At 44.4% G+C, this 17,834-nt stretch overlaps 1 protein-coding gene across 2 annotated transcripts in view; it reads right to left on the bottom strand.

The window, feature by feature from the left end:
- PTPRN (protein tyrosine phosphatase receptor type N) overlaps nt 1–16,961 on the bottom strand; it is a 114,954-nt gene extending 97,993 nt beyond the window's left edge. Inside the window, exons 1-2 of one of the 2 annotated variants that reach the window (XM_056534275.1) lie at nt 16,723–16,961; nt 144–194 (exon numbers count right to left, since the gene is read on the bottom strand). In XM_056534275.1, the coding sequence (XP_056390250.1) occupies nt 144–194; nt 16,723–16,807 (136 nt within the window). In that variant the 5' untranslated portion in view covers nt 16,808–16,961. The remainder of the gene's footprint in view (nt 1–143; nt 195–16,722) is intronic. The other variant, XM_056534276.1, reaches the window with a different exon arrangement.
- Between the last annotated feature and the right edge of the window lie 873 nt (nt 16,962–17,834).

Raw genomic sequence — 17,834 nt, 5'->3', positions numbered from 1 at the left:
CCAGCACCATGTAGGCACTATATAGCAGTATGTTAGCATTACTTGACCACAGTGTGTTAATAGGGGAGGGGGTCATTAATGGACAGACTGGTTCTCAATTTTAGGTAACCCATTTCATACAGATTTGCATTTCGGACACTTACCTTGTACACAGACCTCCTCCTTGGAACAAAGGTGCAGGTCAAAGAGACAGCCTAGGGAAAAGACGAGACAGAAAGGGGGAGAAATAAGACATGTCACATACATGAGTGTGTTTATACCTTTAAAGGGGTACTCCGCTTCTATCCAAAGTATATAGGGGGGGGGGTTGTTTCCGCGCAGTACCTGGCATTCTAAACAGTAGGGGATTTTTATCAAAACCCATCCAGAGGAAAAGTTGCTGAGTTGCCCATAGCAACCAATCAGATCACTGCTTTCATTTTTGAAAAGGCCTCTGCAAAATGAAAGAAGCGATCTGATTGGTTGCTATGGGCAACTCAGCAACTTTTCCTCTGGACAGATTTTGATAAATCTCCCCCTGTATGTTTACAATGCTGGGTTCAGGGGCCATGATGTAACGCCATGCCCCATCCTATAGACATGAATGGAGGGGATGTGGTGTGACATACTGTTAAGAACGCCAGGTGCTGCACTGAGATTGCGGGGGGGTCCCAGTGGCAGGACCCCTGCGATCAGACATCTTATCCCCTATCATTTGAATAGGAGCTAAGATGTCTAGGGGCAGAGTACTCCTTTAAAGGGGTACTCAACCCCTAGACATCTTATCCCCTATCCAAAGGATAGGGGATAAGATGTCTGATCGCGGGGGTCCCGCCGCTGGGGACCCCCGCAATATAGCATGCGGAACCCACCTGTTTCTTGTCCGGAAGCGCTGGAGGGTCTGGGTCCCGACCACGGGAACGGAAGTTCCACCCCCGTGTGACGTCACGCCCCTTCCCCTCAATGCAAGTCTATGGGAGGGGGGCGTGACGGCGCTTCCGGACAAGAAACAGGTGGGTGCCGCATGCTATATTGCGGGGGTAACCAGCGGCGGGACCCCCGCGATCAGATATCTTATCCCCTATCCTTTGGATAAGGGGGATAAGATGTCTAGGGGTGGAGTACCCCATTAAGGATGCAGGGATTTTTAATTTTTGTTTGTTTTTTCTTCTCCTCATCTTCTAACACCAAAACGCTTTCAATTTTCCACCTACAGACCCATATGAGGCTTGCTTTATTGCGTCGCCAATTGTACTTTGTAATGACATCAGTCATTTCACCACAAAAAAAATACAAAAAAACTGCTAAATCAAAAAATAATTATTTGTGGGGCAAAACTGAAAGAACAAAACAAAACAACAAAACACAATTTTTTTACTTTCGAGGGCATCCATTTCTACTCAGCGCATTTTCGCCAGAATTTCTTACTTACTTATTCTGTAAGTCCGTATGATTACAATGATAATCATAGGTTTTGTTTTATTTTACTACTTTTCAAAAATGATAACGGGGGAGATTTATCAAAACCTGTGCAGAGGAAGAGTGGTGCAGTTGCCCATAGCAACCAATCAGATTGCTTCTTTCATTTTCCACAGGCCTCTAAAGAGGCCTGTGGAAAATGAAAGAAGCAATCTGATTGGTTGCTATGGGCAACTGCACCACTCTTCCTCTGCACAGGTTTTTATAAATCTACCCCAACGTTTTGTACGAAAATGAGTATGCCTAAAATTGTCCTCCTCTGACCCCTATAACTTTTTTTTCGCATACAGAACTGCATGAGGGACATTTTGTGCATCATGACCCGTAGTTTTTATCGGTATCATTTTTGTTTTGATGGGAATTATTGATCACTTATAAAAAAAAATTCTGCTATATGAACTTCAAGTGACCAAAAATCTGCAATTCTGGATTTGGTAATTTTTTTTCCATTTATACCGTTCACCGTGCGGTTTAATAAACATAATGGGGGAGATTTATCAAAACCTGTGCAGAGGAAGAGTGGTGCAGTTGCCCATAGCAACCAATCAGATTGCTTCTTTCATTTTCCACAGGCCTCTTTAGAGGCCTGTGGAAAATGAAAGAAGCAATCTGATTGGTTGCTATGGGCAACTGCACCACTCTTCCTCTGCACAGGTTTTGATAAATCTCCCCCAATATTTTTTCAGTTTGGGCATTTCGCGGCGATACCACATACGTTTAGTTTTGTTCACATTATTTTATTTGAAAAATGGGAAAAGGGGGGAGGGCGTGATTCAAACTTATTCACATTTATTAAAATTTTTTACATAGTGAACTATTACATGCAATTTTGCTGAGTTTGCTTAATACGAAGGCTCGCGACATCACGGCTGCTCGCCCTCGTGATGTCACGGCCACGCCCTCTCAATGCAAGTCTATGGGAGGGGGCGTGCCGACGTTGTCACACCCCCTCCCATAGACTTGCATTGAGGGGGCGTGGCCATGATATCACAAGTGGGGCGTGACCGTGACGTCACGAGCCTCTGCCCCACATCGCCAGTCATCTGGCATGGAGCGAAGTTTGCTCCGTGCATTGGATGACTGGGGTGCCGCAGCGAGATCCCAGCGGCGGGACCCCCGCGATCAGACATCTTATCCCCTATTCTTTGGATAGGGGATAAGATGTCTAGGGATGGAGAATTCCTTTAAGCCTGTGTTAAGGCTAGGTTCACACAACCCGTTAAAGGGGTAGTCCAGTGGTGAAAAACTTATCCCTTATCCTAAGGATAGGGGATAAGTTTGAGATCGCGGGGGGGGTCCGACCGCTGGGGCCCTCTGCGATCTCTCTGTACGGGGGCCAGGCTCTCCGGCCAGATAGCGGGTGTCGACCTCCGCACGAAGCGGCGGCCAACACGCCCCCTCAATACATCTCTATGGCAGAGCCGGAGATTGCCGAAGGCAGCGCTTCGGCTCTGCCATAGAGTTGTATTGAGGGGGCGTGTCGGCCGCCTCTTCGTGCGGAGGTCGACACGCCCCCTTCCAGCGGGCTGTCGGGGCTCCGTACAGGAGATCGTACAGCACCAGCGGTCGGACCCCCCGCGATCTCAAACTTATCCCCTATCCTTAGGATAGGGGATAAGTTGTTCACCACTGGGTTCACCACTGGACTACTCCTTTAAGGGTTCGATCAGCTCTTTTATTTCTTGAGTCGATCGGACCCTGAAACGGGTCAGATACAAATGGCCACTGCAGGGTCCCGAAGGCCCCCATTCACTTGCATGTGGCCCATCGGTGATCCGGTAATGTTACAGGAATTTAGCAGAGAAAAAAATTAGTGCTTGCGCCATTCTTTTTCTCCAATACAAAGCGGAGGGTCTGATACCCGATGCCCAGTTCTACCCTCATCCATCCACATCATCCATATACTTCACGTCGTCCATCTTCTTCCTGATTCTTTTCTTACACCCTGCTGCTGTACTTAAAGCAGATCATTCAGGTCTGCATTTGAGAGCGGCAGAGAGAAGGGATGATAGTTTTTTATGATTTTCTTCGATCTTCATGTAAAAAACTGTTTCAGGGTCTATTCACACATACAGTATTCTGTGCAGATTTGATGAGCAGGATTTGGAGCTGTATTCACGCATTTAGTTTACATTGTAATCTGCAGCATCATATCCTGTGCATCAAATACTGTACGTGTGAATAGACCAACAAAGTGTTTTCTAGGAAAATTAAAAAAAAAGGGCCCTTTTTTTATTTTTGGCCGGAAACAGGTTTGCTCCTGACCATGGCACGTATATGGACTGAAAGTGAATGGTGCTGAGGTGCAATACCAGAAGCAATCAATGGACAAGAGTGGAGTTGTTTCTGAAAAAATATGTCAAATCACTGACCCCTATAAATGCTGCCACGGACCATAGAGAAAGCCTGTGAGTCCTGCTTCCCTGCCCACTCAAAGAGAAAGCCTGTGAGTCCTGCTTCCCTGCCCACTCATAGAGAAAGCCTGTGAGTCCTGCTTCCCTGTCCACTCATGGAGAAAGCCTGTGAGTCCTGCTTCGCTGCCCACTCATGAAGAAAGCCTGTGAGTCCTGCTTCCCTGTCCACTCATTGAGAATGCCTGTGAGTCCTGCTTCCCTGCCCACTCATTGAGAAAGCCTGTGAGTCCTGCTTCCCTGCCCACTCATAGAGAAAGCCTGTGAGTCCTGCTTCCCTGCCCACTCACAGAGAAAGCCTCTGAGTCCTGCTTCCCTGCCCGTTCATAGAGAAAGCCTGTGAGTCCTGCTTCCCTGTCCACTCATAGAGAAAGCCTGTAAGTCCTACTTCCCTGCCCACTCATAGAGAAAGCCTGTGAGTCGTCCTGCTTCCCTGCCCACTCATAGAGAAAGCATGTGAGTCTTGCTTCCCTGCCCACTCATATAGAAAGCCTGTGATTCCTGCTTCCCTGTCCACTCATATAGAAAGCCTGTGAGACCTGCTTCCCTGCCCACTCATAGAGAAAGCCTGTGAGTCTTGCTTCCCTGCCCACTCATATAGAAAGCCTGTGAGTCCTGCTTCCCTGTCCACTCATAGAGAAAGCCTGTAAGTCCTGCTTCCCTGCCCACTCATAGAGAAAGCCTGTGAGTCGTCCTGCTTCCCTGCCCACTCATAGAGAAAGCCTGTGAGTCCTGCTTCCTCCACCCACTCATAAAGAAAGCCTGTGAGTCCTGCTTCCTCCACCCAAATATAGAGAAAGCCTGTGAGTCCTGCTTCCTCCACCCAATTATAGAGAATGCCTGTGAGTCCTGCTTCCCTGCCCACTCACAGAGAAAGCCTGTGAGTCCTGCTTCCCTGCCCACTCATAGAGAAAGCCTGTGAGTCCTGCTTCCCTGCCCACTCATAGAGAAAGCCTGTGAGTCCTGCTTCCCTGCCCACTCATAGAGAAAGCCTGTAAGTCCTGCTTCCCTGCCCACTCATAGATAAAGCCTGTGAGTCATCCTGCTTCCCTGCCCACTCATAGAGAAAGCCTGTGAGTCCTGCTTCCTCCACCCACTCATAAAGAAAGCCTGTGAGTCCTGCTTCCTCCACCCAAATATAGAGAAAGCCTGTGAGTCCTGCTTCCTCCACCCAATTATAGAGAATGCCTGTGAGTCCTGCTTCCCTGCCCACTCACAGAGAAAGTCTGTGAGTCCTGCTTCCCTGCCCACTCATAGAGAAAGCCTGTGAGTCCTGCTTCCCTGCCCACTCATAGAGAAAGCCTGTGAGTCCTGCTTTCTCCGCCCACTCATAGAGAAAGCCTGTGAGTCCTGCTTCCCTGCCCACTCATAGATAAAGCCTGTGAGTCATCCTGCTTCCCTGCCCACTCATAGATAAAGCCTGTGAGTCATCCTGCTTCCCTGCCCACTCATAGAGAAAGCCTGTGAGTCCTGCTTCCTCCACCCACTCATAAAGAAAGCCTGTGAGTCCTGCTTCCTCCACCCAAATATAGAGAAAGCCTGTGAGTCCTGCTTCCTCCACCCAATTATAGAGAATGCCTGTGAGTCCTGCTTCCCTGCCCACTCACAGAGAAAGTCTGTGAGTCCTGCTTCCCTGCCCACTCATAGAGAAAGCCTGTGAGTCCAGCTTCCCTGCCCACTCATAGAGAAAGCCTGTGAGTCCTGCTTCCCTGCCCACTCATAGAGAAAACCTGTTAGTCCTGCTTCCTCCACCCAAATATAGAGAAAGCCTGTGAGTCCTGCTTCCTCCACCCGAATGTAGAGAAAGCCTGTGAGTCCTGCTTCCTCCACCCAATTATAGAGAATGCCTGTGAGTATTGCATCCCCGTCTACTCAGAGAAAGCCTGTGAGTCCTGCTTCCCTGTCCACTCATAGAGAAAGCCTGTGAGTCGTCCTGCTTCCCTGCCCACTCATAGAGAAAGCCTGTGAGTCTTGCTTCCCTGCCCACTCATATAGAAAGCCTGTGAGTCCTGCTTCCCTGTCCATTCATATAGAAAGCCTGTGAGTCCTGCTTCCCTGCCCACTCATATAGAAAGCCTGTGAGTCTTGCTTCCCTGCCCACTCATAGAGAAAGCCTGTGTGTCCTACTTCCCTGCCCACTCATAGAGAAAGCCTGTGAGTCGTCCTGCTTCCCTGCCCACTCATAGAGAAAGCCTGTGAGGCTTGCTTCCCTGCCCACTCATATAGAAAGCCTGTGAGTCCTGCTTCCCTGTCCACTCATATAGAAAGCCTGTGAGTCCTGCTTCCCTGCCCACTCATAGAGAAAGCCTGTGAGTCTTGCTTCCCTGCCCACTCATATAGAAAGCCTGTGAGTCCTGCTTCCCTGTCCACTCATAGAGAAAGCCTGTGAGTCCTGCTTCCTCCACCCACTCATAAAGAAAGCCTGTGAGTCCTGCTTCCTCCACCCAAATATAGAGAAAGCCTGTGAGTCCTGCTTCCTCCACCCAATTATAGAGAATGTCTGTGAGTCCTGCTTCCCTGCCCACTCACAGAGAAAACCTGTGAGTCCTGCTTCCCTGCCCACTCATAGAGAAAGCCTGTGAGTCCTGCTTCCCTGCCCACTCATAGAGAAAGCCTGTGAGCCCTGCTTCCTCCGCCCACTCATAGAGAAAGCCTGTGAGTCCTGCTTCCCTGCCCACTCATAGAGAAAGCCTGTAAGTCCTGCTTCCCTGCCCACTCATAGAGAAAACCTGTGAGTCCTGCTTCCTCCACCCACTCATAAAGAAAGCCTGTGAGTCCTGCTTCCTCCACCCAAATATAGAGAAAGCCTGTGAGTCCTGCTTCCTCCACCCAATTATAGAGAATGCCTGTGAGTCCTGCTTCCTCCAGCCAAATATAGAGAAAGCCTGTGAGTCCTGCTTCCTCCCCCCAAATATAGAGAAAGCCTGTGAGTCCTGCTTCCTCCACCCAATCATAGAGAATGCCTGTGAGTATTGCATCCCCGTCTACTCATAGAGAAAGCATGTGAGTCCTGCTTCCCTGCCCACTCATAGAGAACTGGAATACTTGTGAGAAAAAAGACCAATGGATCCAGGCGCTGCTCTATCCAGGTATACACAGGATGCAGGTAAGTGTTCTTAATCAAGCAATTTTATTGAACACAAAATAACAAAAGGATCATGACGCGTTTCGGGGTAAATTCCCCTTCCTCAGAGATCATCTGAGGAAGGGGAATTTACCCCGAAACGCGTCATGATCCTTTTGTTATTTTGTGTTCAATAAAATTGCTTGATTAAGAACACTTACCTGCATCCTGTGTATACCTGGATAGAGCAGCGCCTGGATCCATTGGTCTTTTTTCTCACAAGTATTCCAGTTTCTACAGGGCGTTGACACGCTCCTGTGACCATCAGGCTCGGCAGCTCATCCAACTCTATCTGGTACCCCAATCAAGGGGTGATATGCGCAATTCTTCTACTTTAAGGTGAGCGGCCACCCTGACTTAAGTCCTGGGTGTACATTCAGCATACTTTTTGGTTCCCTCACCTGCCAAGGGTAATACACGAGGCGCTGCCTCCCGGTTGTCTTTTTTGTCTTTATTTCTTCACTCATAGAGAAAGCCTGTGAGTCCTACTCCCCCCACCCACTCATAGACAAAGCCTGTGAGTCCTGCTTTCCCATCTACAGGAGAAACAGGACTCATAGGTTTTCTCTGTTAATAGACAGGGCATGCTGGGAGTTGCAGTTTTGTAACAGCTGGAGAGACACATGATGGAGATCTAAAGTTATAGTCTCCAACCTGCTGCTCTACAGAAGGTTGTCTGGGCATGCTGGGATTTATAGTTTGGCAACAACGTATGTATGAACCATTGTCCTTTATCCTATGTCTATGTATATACAGTAGATATATACATATATATATACACACACACATATATATATATATATATATATGTGTATATATATATTTATATATATATATATATATATATATATATATAATCCCTATATACTATATACACCTCTCTGACCCCATCAAAAGCTCTCAGAAAGCATAAAACACCCGACTGATCCTTCAATAATATATTAATACATGTATCCAGATCAACGAGAACATTGACACAAAGAAACAAAAAAACAATGATGTGAGGGGGATGGGTGAGATTGTGTGAAGTCTGTCCGGGTGAATTACCCGGCTCCTTCGTACGTCAGGACATACTCGTCTCTACTTGACGTAGCGGATGATGATGGCCCTCGCTGACGTCAACCCCGGCTTCCAGATGAATGGGAGGTGAATCTATCGATGAAAATCCCACAGAGCGCAGGAATACAATGTCGCCTTGTTATATCATCCAACAATACAGGCTACAGAACCGCTCGGCTCTGCTACATCGTATTCCAACCGTAACTAGTGAATATTACAGAATGATCTGTATTAGATGCACTGGTTCTGTATAAGAACACTATGTATCTCCGAGATAATAAAGCTGGGATGAGCTATGGCACCCGCTTCCTCCATGTAGGGGCTCGGGGGGATAATCATCGGTGGATACGATCACCCACACAGGCGCTACGCACGCCGGAATACATCTAATTGTAAAGGCCATCTTCGATATTTGACGTGGGATGAGTCACAAGAGGAAGAGGGGGGTGGAGAAAGCAGGCATGAGTAACGTCAGTGTCTGAAAAACACCGCACACACATGACATACATATCATAAAGCAATAAAGGGCTGAGTTTTTCAACCGGTGTGCCTCCAGCTGTTGCAAAACTACAACTCCCAGCATGCCCGGACAGCCTTCGGCTGTCCGGGCATGCTGGGAGTTGTAGTTTTGCAACAGCTGGAGGCACACTACACTGGTTGGGAAACACAGCTTCTTCCCCATAAAGACAGCTCTGAAAGTTTCGGCCACTAGGTGTCTCACTTCTATGCAATCTGCTCCCGACTGCCTGTCCTCAGGGAGAATTTGTCTCTGGCAACAGAAGTGGGAATCGGGGTTACCATGTGCCATGAGCCGGTCTGCCTGCTGAAGATGATCCACACTGTTTCTCAAAGGTAAATCAAGGCTTCCCTTTCCCGTCATATTTGGCGTGGGATGAGTCACAAGAGGAAGAGGGGGTGGACAAAGCAGGCATGAGTAATGTCAGTGTCTAAATCAGCATACACCGCACACGCATGACATATATATCATAGAACAATAAGTGTCTAAATAGAAAATTGTAGAGAAATGACTCTCTACCTCTGTGTTTCCCAACCAATGTGCCTCCAGCTGTTGCAAAACTACAACTCCCAGGATGGCATGAGTAATGTCAGTGTCTAAATCAGCATACACCGCACACGCATGAAATATATATATATATATATATATATATCACAGAGCAATAAAGGCCGATATAAGTGTCTAAATAGAAAAGTAGAAAGAAATGACTCTCTATCCCTGTGTTTCCCAACCAGTGTGCCTCCAGCTGTTGTAAAACTACAACTCCCAGCATGCCCCGACAGCCAAAGGCTGTCCGGGCATGCTGGGAGTTGTAGTTTTGCAAACAGCTGGAGGCACACTGGTTGGAAAAAAAAACAGCTTCTGCCCCATGAAGACAGCTCTGAAAGTTTTGGCCACTAGGTGTCTCATTTCCATGCAATCTGCTCCCCACTGCATATTCTCAGGGAGAATTTGTCTCTGGCAACAGAAGTGGGGACTGAGGTTACCATGTGCTATGTACCATTAGCCAGTCTGCCTGCTGAAGATGATCCACACTGTTTCTCAAAGGTAAATCAAGGCTTCCCTTTCCCATCATATTTGGCGTGGGATGAGTCACAAGAGGAAGAGGGGGTGGAGAAAGCAGGCATGAGTAACGTCAGTGTCTGAATCAGCATACACCGCACACGCGTGACATATATATCATAGAACAATAAGTGTCTAAATAGAAAATTGTAGAGAAATTACTCTCTACCTCTGTGTTTCCCAACCAATGTGCCTCCAGCTGTTGCAAAACTACAACTCCCAGGATGGCATGCTGGAAGTTGTAGTTTTGCAACAGCTAGAGGCACACTGGTTGAGGAATACAGCTTCTACCCCATTAAAACAGCTCTACAAGTCTTGGCCATTAGGTCTGAAAGTCTTGGCCACTAGGTCTGAAAGTCTTGGCCACTAGGTGTCTCACTTCTATGCAATCTGCTCCCCACTGCCTGTCCTCAGGGAGAATTTGTCTCTTGCAACAAAAGTGGGGACCAGGGTTACCAAGTGCCATGTTACGTGAGCCAGTCTGCCTGCTAAAGATGATCCACACTGTTTCTTAAAGGTAAATCAAGGCTTCCCTTTCATCTGTCACCACCTCTGGCAGTCCGGACATGTTTGCAACAGCTGGAAGAACGTTGGTTGGGAAACACTGGTATGCATTATATATCTATGTCTGTTGCTATAGGGTTTTTAACAAAAAAAAAAAAACCTTTAAAAAAGCTCACTAAGGAACTAGTTACATTCTTTCCATACAAGTCTATGGAGAGAGGAAGGGGCGAGAAGGGAGATAGGAGGGGGATTAATTGAAGAGTGCCATGAGCAAAATTTGCAAAGAAGGTACAAAACTTTACTGGGAGCATTAAATCTCCTCCCGTTGCTGGATACACAACACACACTGCTCAGTACTGCTCTATAACGTCCTCCATGCTTCTGCAGCAGCTTTTTAGGGTTTGCTATAGAAATATATAAAGGCAGGATCCTCTGCTAGCAAAGGCGTAACCTGTAGCTTCTGGGCACCGATGTAAAATCTGGCAACTGGGCCCCATGTGCCAAATACAATACTGGTCTCTTATGGGGCAGATGTGCTTTGAGGCCTCCTTAGGCACCAGGGCTCCGGTGCAACTGCCCCTTCTGCACCCCCTATAGTTACGCCGTTGTCTGCTAGCCTACACCTGCTAGATCCGGGGCAGGAGCAGACATCTGCCGAAAAATGCCAAATTATATATCCTGGCGAGAAATAGCGCTACTCTTCATGTACAAAGACAAAGCTCATGCCGAAAAGTTACCTGAAACGACAGCTACACTCTAAGGTTCTGGAGACTTTCTGCGAGAATTTGCGCCATTTGATGCAAATTTTCAGTATTAGGTTTGTATAGACTTTTACTGTTTGATGGTAAACAAGAACGTTCCCATTCAATTGTCTTAAAAATGGGATTTAAGGGGGTTGTCTGAAGTAAGGGAGGACCCCGATCCCTTAAAGCAGTGGTCTTCAACCTGCGGACCTCCAGATGTTGCAAAACTACAACTCCCAGCATGCCCGGACAGCCGTTGGCTGTCCGGGCATGCTGGGAGTTGTAGTTTTGCAACATCTGGAGGTCCGCAGGTTGGAGACCACTGCCTTAAAGAGTCCCTGTCATCAAACTAAATTTTGCCGGCAAGAAAAAGTGGGCATTCCCCAGCAGGCGCGACATCACTGAAGCCTGTGAGAGCTGTGCCCCCCATGCCCCGCACGCACTTCCTAAATTTGGTCTCCTGCCAGCCGGGAGGAGACCAGACTAACTGTTTGACTTGCAGCAGGGAACAGAACATAGCCACCTAGTGGCCGTTTTATCAATCACATTAAAAACATATAAAGGTTGAAAATTTTAACAGCAAGTAAATAGCAAAGTGTCTTATAATTACATAAGGAACAATATATTAAAAGTTTAGTTTGGTGACAGGTACTCTTTAAGCATCTGAGCACGCTTCCTGCTCCACCAATCACTGGTTGATGCCGGTCATCTCTGTGGTCAACGATTTTCCGAGACCTCCCCAGGAAGCACCTCTCTGCCAGGACCAGGCACCATTGCATGTGCCACATCAAAATTGTATGTGTTCACTGACCAAGAGGCTATGGGCCCCCACTTCTGCCCTCATGACCAAATGACAAGTCCACCCCTCACCCTTTATTTTGGCCAACCGAGTACACCAGGAGCAGAATTCCATGAATAAGCCAAATTCCTACAAGAACAGTGCAGTACAGCCAAGTCTTCTTCTAACTAGGGCTGACGTCTGATGTCAGGGACCTTTAGGGTTGGGGGGCCCACAGTGGGAATGGGGTACAAGAGCCCACATGTACCAAGAGCCGGTGTGCTATTATCCACTCTTACAGACCTTTACTATATATGTAGGTACTGTTTATTTTTATGTATATTTAAATATAATTTTATTTTATTTTATTTATTTATATTGTTTGATTTCTTGTTTTATAAAATTCAATGTTTATCAAAAACTATTTAACACATTTTATAAATACATTTATAAATACAAAAATAATAAAAATAAATACATAAAGAAACAAATAATAAATAAATAAACATATAAATAAATAAATGAATAAATAAATAAAAAGTGTAATTAAAGTATAATCGTTACTTGGCCTGGGAAACTTTGTAGGTAGTTTTATCCGTTATTTATTTATTTTTTGTTTGTTTGCTTACGGTATTTTATAAATTGAAATGTTTCTAAATAAAAAAAAGTGTATAAATAAATAAATTTAAAAAAAGGGTAATAATAAAAGGGAATAATATAAAATACAAATTCTACACGTTTCTAATGTATTTTGCGTTTCGATTCTTTAATGTTCGGAGCTTAAAGTTTGCTACAATTCTATCCAACCTCAGTCTACCATCTCTCTGCGTTCCTGATTGTAGTTTTGCAACAGCTGGAGGCACATTGGTTGGGAAACATTGATATGCAGTATATATCTATTGCTATTGGTTGTTTACTATACAGTATATGTTTTTGCATTGCATTGTCTACTGGGAGTTTACGGTAGTCTGCTGCTCTATCCCCCATGCTTTACACTGTTTTTTTGCTTGTTTACATTTGCTGCTGTGTATAAGCACAAGCTCAGAGGGACATCAGCTACAAATAACTAAACCCCCAGAAAGATAAAAAAAAAAGGGGGGGAACTGACCCATCAATGCAAAATATTATTTTAAATGATTATTATTATTAATAATAAAATAAAGATAATAATAATAAATAATAGTAATAATAATAATAAAATAAAAATAATACATAATAATATTATTAAAGATAATAATAAATAATAAAATAAAGATAATAATAATAAATAATAGTAATAATAATAATAAAATAAAGATAATAAATAATAATAATATTAATAAAATAAAGATAATAATAAATAATAATAATAAAATAAAGATAATAAATAATAATAAAGATAATAATAATAAATAATAGTAATAATAATAAAATAAAGCTAATAAATAATAATAATAATATTAATAAAATAAATCTAATAATAAATAATAATATTAATAAAATAAAGATAATAAATAATAATAATAAAGATAATAATAAATAATAGTAATAATAATAAAATAAAGATATTAAATAATAATAATAATAATAATAATATTAATAAAATAAAGATAATAATAAATAATAAAATAAAGATAATAATAATAATAAATAATAATATTGAATTACTGTATAATTGGACACAACACATGACGTCACAGTTTCCGGGTTTACATAGGACTGCTGCTAACTCTACTCATATCTGACCTCAGTTAGAGTTATTGTGATGAACAAAGGAAACATTGAATGCTCAACATCAGCTCTGCTACATATGTACAGTGAAACCCTATGTCCAGGGTGCCTCCAGCTGTTGCAAAACTACAACTCCCAGAATGCCCGGACAGCCAACGGCTGTGAATTGTAGTTTTGCTTAAGAGCCGCAGGTTGGAAAAGACTGATCTACAGCAATAGGGGAAGATTTATCAAAACCTGTGCAGAGCAAAAGTTGCCCAGTTGCCCATAGCAACCAATCAGATCACTTCTTTCACTTTGCAGAGGCCTTGTTAAAAATGAAACAAGCGATCTGATTGGTTGCTATGGGCAACTGGGCAACTTTTGCTCTGCACAGGTTTTGATAAATCTCCCCTATAGTCTCCAACCTGTTGCTGTCCCGAAGGCAGTTAGGACATGCTGGGAGTTGTAGTTTCACTATGGTATAATGGTTGGTAACACATCACAACTCAGGGGAGCCCCCCACAAAACCTGGAACCAGAGATTGGCCTCTAGTGAGTGACGGGCACCATAGTAGTTACTACAGCTGGTATTGTCTATAGTTACTATTCTTTATTTTTACATCATCATCATCATCATATTCCGTACCATCACCGTTATCATTATCACCATCATCACCATATTCAGTACCAACACCGTTATCAATTATCACCATCATCACCATATTCAGTACCATCTAGATCATCATTATCATTATCACCATCATCACCATAATCAGCCCCACCACCATTATCATCATCATTATAATTATCACAATCTTCACCATATTCAGTACCATTATCATAATCATGATCATTACCATCATCAGTACCACCCCTATCATCATCACCATTTTCAAAACCATCATTATCACGACTATCATCACCATCATCACTTTCATATTCACCACCCTTATCAATGTATACCACCACCATCATCATCATCACCACCACTACCATCACTACCACTATCATCACTATCACTATCATCACTACCACCACCATCACTCCCACAATCGTCACTACCACCATCATCATCACCACTATCATCATCATCACTACCACCACCATCACTACAACTATCATCACTACCACCACCATCACTACCACTATCATCACTACGACTATCATCACTACCACCATCATCACCACCATCACTATCACCACCATCACTACCACCACCATCACTACCACCATCATCACTCCCACCATCGTCACTATCACTATCATCACTATCACCACCATCACTACCACTATCATCACTACCACTATCATCACTACCACCATCATCACCACCATCACTACCACCACTACCATCACTACCACCACCATCACTACCACTATCATCACTACCACCACCATCACTACCACCACCATCACTACCACTATCATCACTACCACCATCATCACCACCATCACTACCACCACTACCACTACCATCACTACCACCACCATCACTACCACTATCATCACTACCACTATCATCACTACCACTATCATCACTACCACCATCATCACCACCATCACTACCACTACCATCACTACCACCACCATCACTACCACTATCATCACTACCACCACCATCACTACCACCATCATCACCACCATCGCTACCACTACCATCACTACCACTATCATCACTACCACCACCATCACTACCACTATCATCACTACCACCACCATCACTACCACTATCATCACTACCACCACCATCACTACCACTATCATCACTACCACCATCATCACCACCATCACTACCACCACCATCACTACCATCACTACCACTACCATCACTACCACCACCATCACTACCACCACCATCACTACCACCACCATCACTACCACTATCATCACTACCACTATCATCACTACCACCATCATCACCACAATCACTACCACTACCATCACTACCACTATCATCACTACCACTATCATCACAACCACCACCATCACTACCATCATCATCACTACCACTATAATAACTAACACCACCATTACTCCACTATCATCACAACCACCACCATCACTACCACCATCATCACTACCACCATCATCACTACCACCACCATCACTACCAATACTATCACTACCACTATCATCACTACCACCACCATCACTACCTCCATTATCACTACCACCATCATCACTACCACCATCATCACTACCACCATCATCACTACCTCCATTATCACTACCACCATCATCACTACCACTACCATCACTACCACCACCATCACTACCACCACCATCACTACCACCATCATCACTACCACCACCATCACTACCACCACCATCACTACCACCATCATCACTACCACCACCATCACTACCACCACCATCACTACCACCACCATCACTACCACCATCATCACTACCACCACCATCATCACTACCACCATCATCACTACCACCACCATCATCACTACCACCACCATCACTACCACTACCATCATCACTACCACCATCATCACTACCACCACCATCACTACCACTATCATCACTACCACCACCATCACTACCACCACCATCACTACCACTACCATCATCACTACCACCATCATCACTACCACCATCATCACTACCACCACCATCACTACCACCATCATCACTACCACCACCATCACTACCACCACCATCACTACCACCATCATCACTACCACCACCATCATCACTACCACCATCATCACTACCACCACCATCATCACTACCACCACCATCACTACCACTACCATCATCACTACCACCACCATCACTACCACCATCATCACTACCACCATCATCACTACCACTACCATCATCACTACCACCACCATCACTACCACCATCATCACTACCACCATCATCACTACCACCATCATCACTACCACCATCATCACTACCACTACCATCATCACTACCACTACCATCATCACTACCACCACCATCACTACCACTATCACTACTACCACCACCATAGAGACATGACCATGTATATGAATAGGATCTTGAGGAAGTTCTCAACAGCCAAGGGGTCAATGTGTAGTAATCTCTGGGGTCTTCAGATGGAAGATAAAGAGGTTCTGCAGCAGCCATGTATGATATGTGGGCAGCATAAAGAGGACAGCAGGCGAAGAGTGAAGATCCTCATCATCCACAATAACATCATCACAACAACACTCCGGACAAACTTGCGGAGGGGCAGTCACTGCCCGGTCTATAGGGGGCGCTACTTCCCTTTCTATCCCCCAGAGACACAGAGTACTTTCTATAAACAAGGATGAGTGGGAGGATCCTGAAGAGGTTCTGCAGCAGCCCGACCGATGATGTGGCTACAGCTGCCCCGCCTCCCCCGGTACTCACCGTGGCTCCGGGCCCCCAGGCCCCTGTGATGGCAGCAGCAGGTGAGGAGCAGGAGGGAGAACACTGTCCCCGCAGACAGCCGCATCCTGGTGTACGAGGGGCCCCCACCCCGGAGCCGCCCTATACCACGGGGGACATAGTGACCCCGAAACCGACACCCGGAGATCAGCGGCGGCCGCTCAGCACCACGGACAGCGGCGAGAGTGACAGCAACCGGAGACTGCGCGCCCAGACCCCGCCCTCCGACACGGGCACGCCCACGGACACGCCCCTCCAGCACTAGAAAACGCCCCCACAGCCGGAGAATGTAACTGATAACGCGTCATAACGAATCAGGAGCGATCACAACCGATCAATATATGTAATATATATGTATATACCAACCGATCAATATATGTAATATATAAGTGTATATACCAACCGATCAATATATGTAATATATATATGTGTATATACCAGCTGATCAATATATGTAATATATATGTGTATATACCAACAGATCAATATATGTAATATATATGTGTATATACCAGCTGATCAATATATGTAATTATATATGTGTATATACCAATCAATCAATATATGTAATATATATGTGTATATACCAACCGATCAATATATGTAATATATATATGTATATACCAACCGATCAATATATGTAATATATATGTGTATATACCAATCAATCAATATATGTAATATATATGTGTATATACCAACCGATCAATATATGTAATATATATGTGTATATACCAGCTGATCAATATATGTAATATATATGTATATACCAACCGATCAATATATGTAATATATATGTATATACCAACCGATCAATATATGTAATATATATGTATATACCAACCGATCAATATATGTAATATATATGTGTATACCAACCGATTAATATATGTAATATATACATGTATATACCAACCGATCAATATATGTAATATATATGTGTATATACCAACCGATCAATATATGTAATATATATGTGTATATACCAACAGATCAATATATGTAATATATATGTGTATACCAACAGATCAATATATGTAATATATATATGTGTATATACCAACCGATCAATATATGTAATATATATGTGTATA

Source organism: Hyla sarda, chromosome 8, assembly GCF_029499605.1.
Source record: "Hyla sarda isolate aHylSar1 chromosome 8, aHylSar1.hap1, whole genome shotgun sequence".
NCBI classification, from domain to species: Eukaryota; Metazoa; Chordata; class Amphibia; order Anura; family Hylidae; genus Hyla; species Hyla sarda.
Note: the sequence above shows the minus strand (reverse complement) of the source record. Positions and strands in the feature narration are given on the sequence as shown.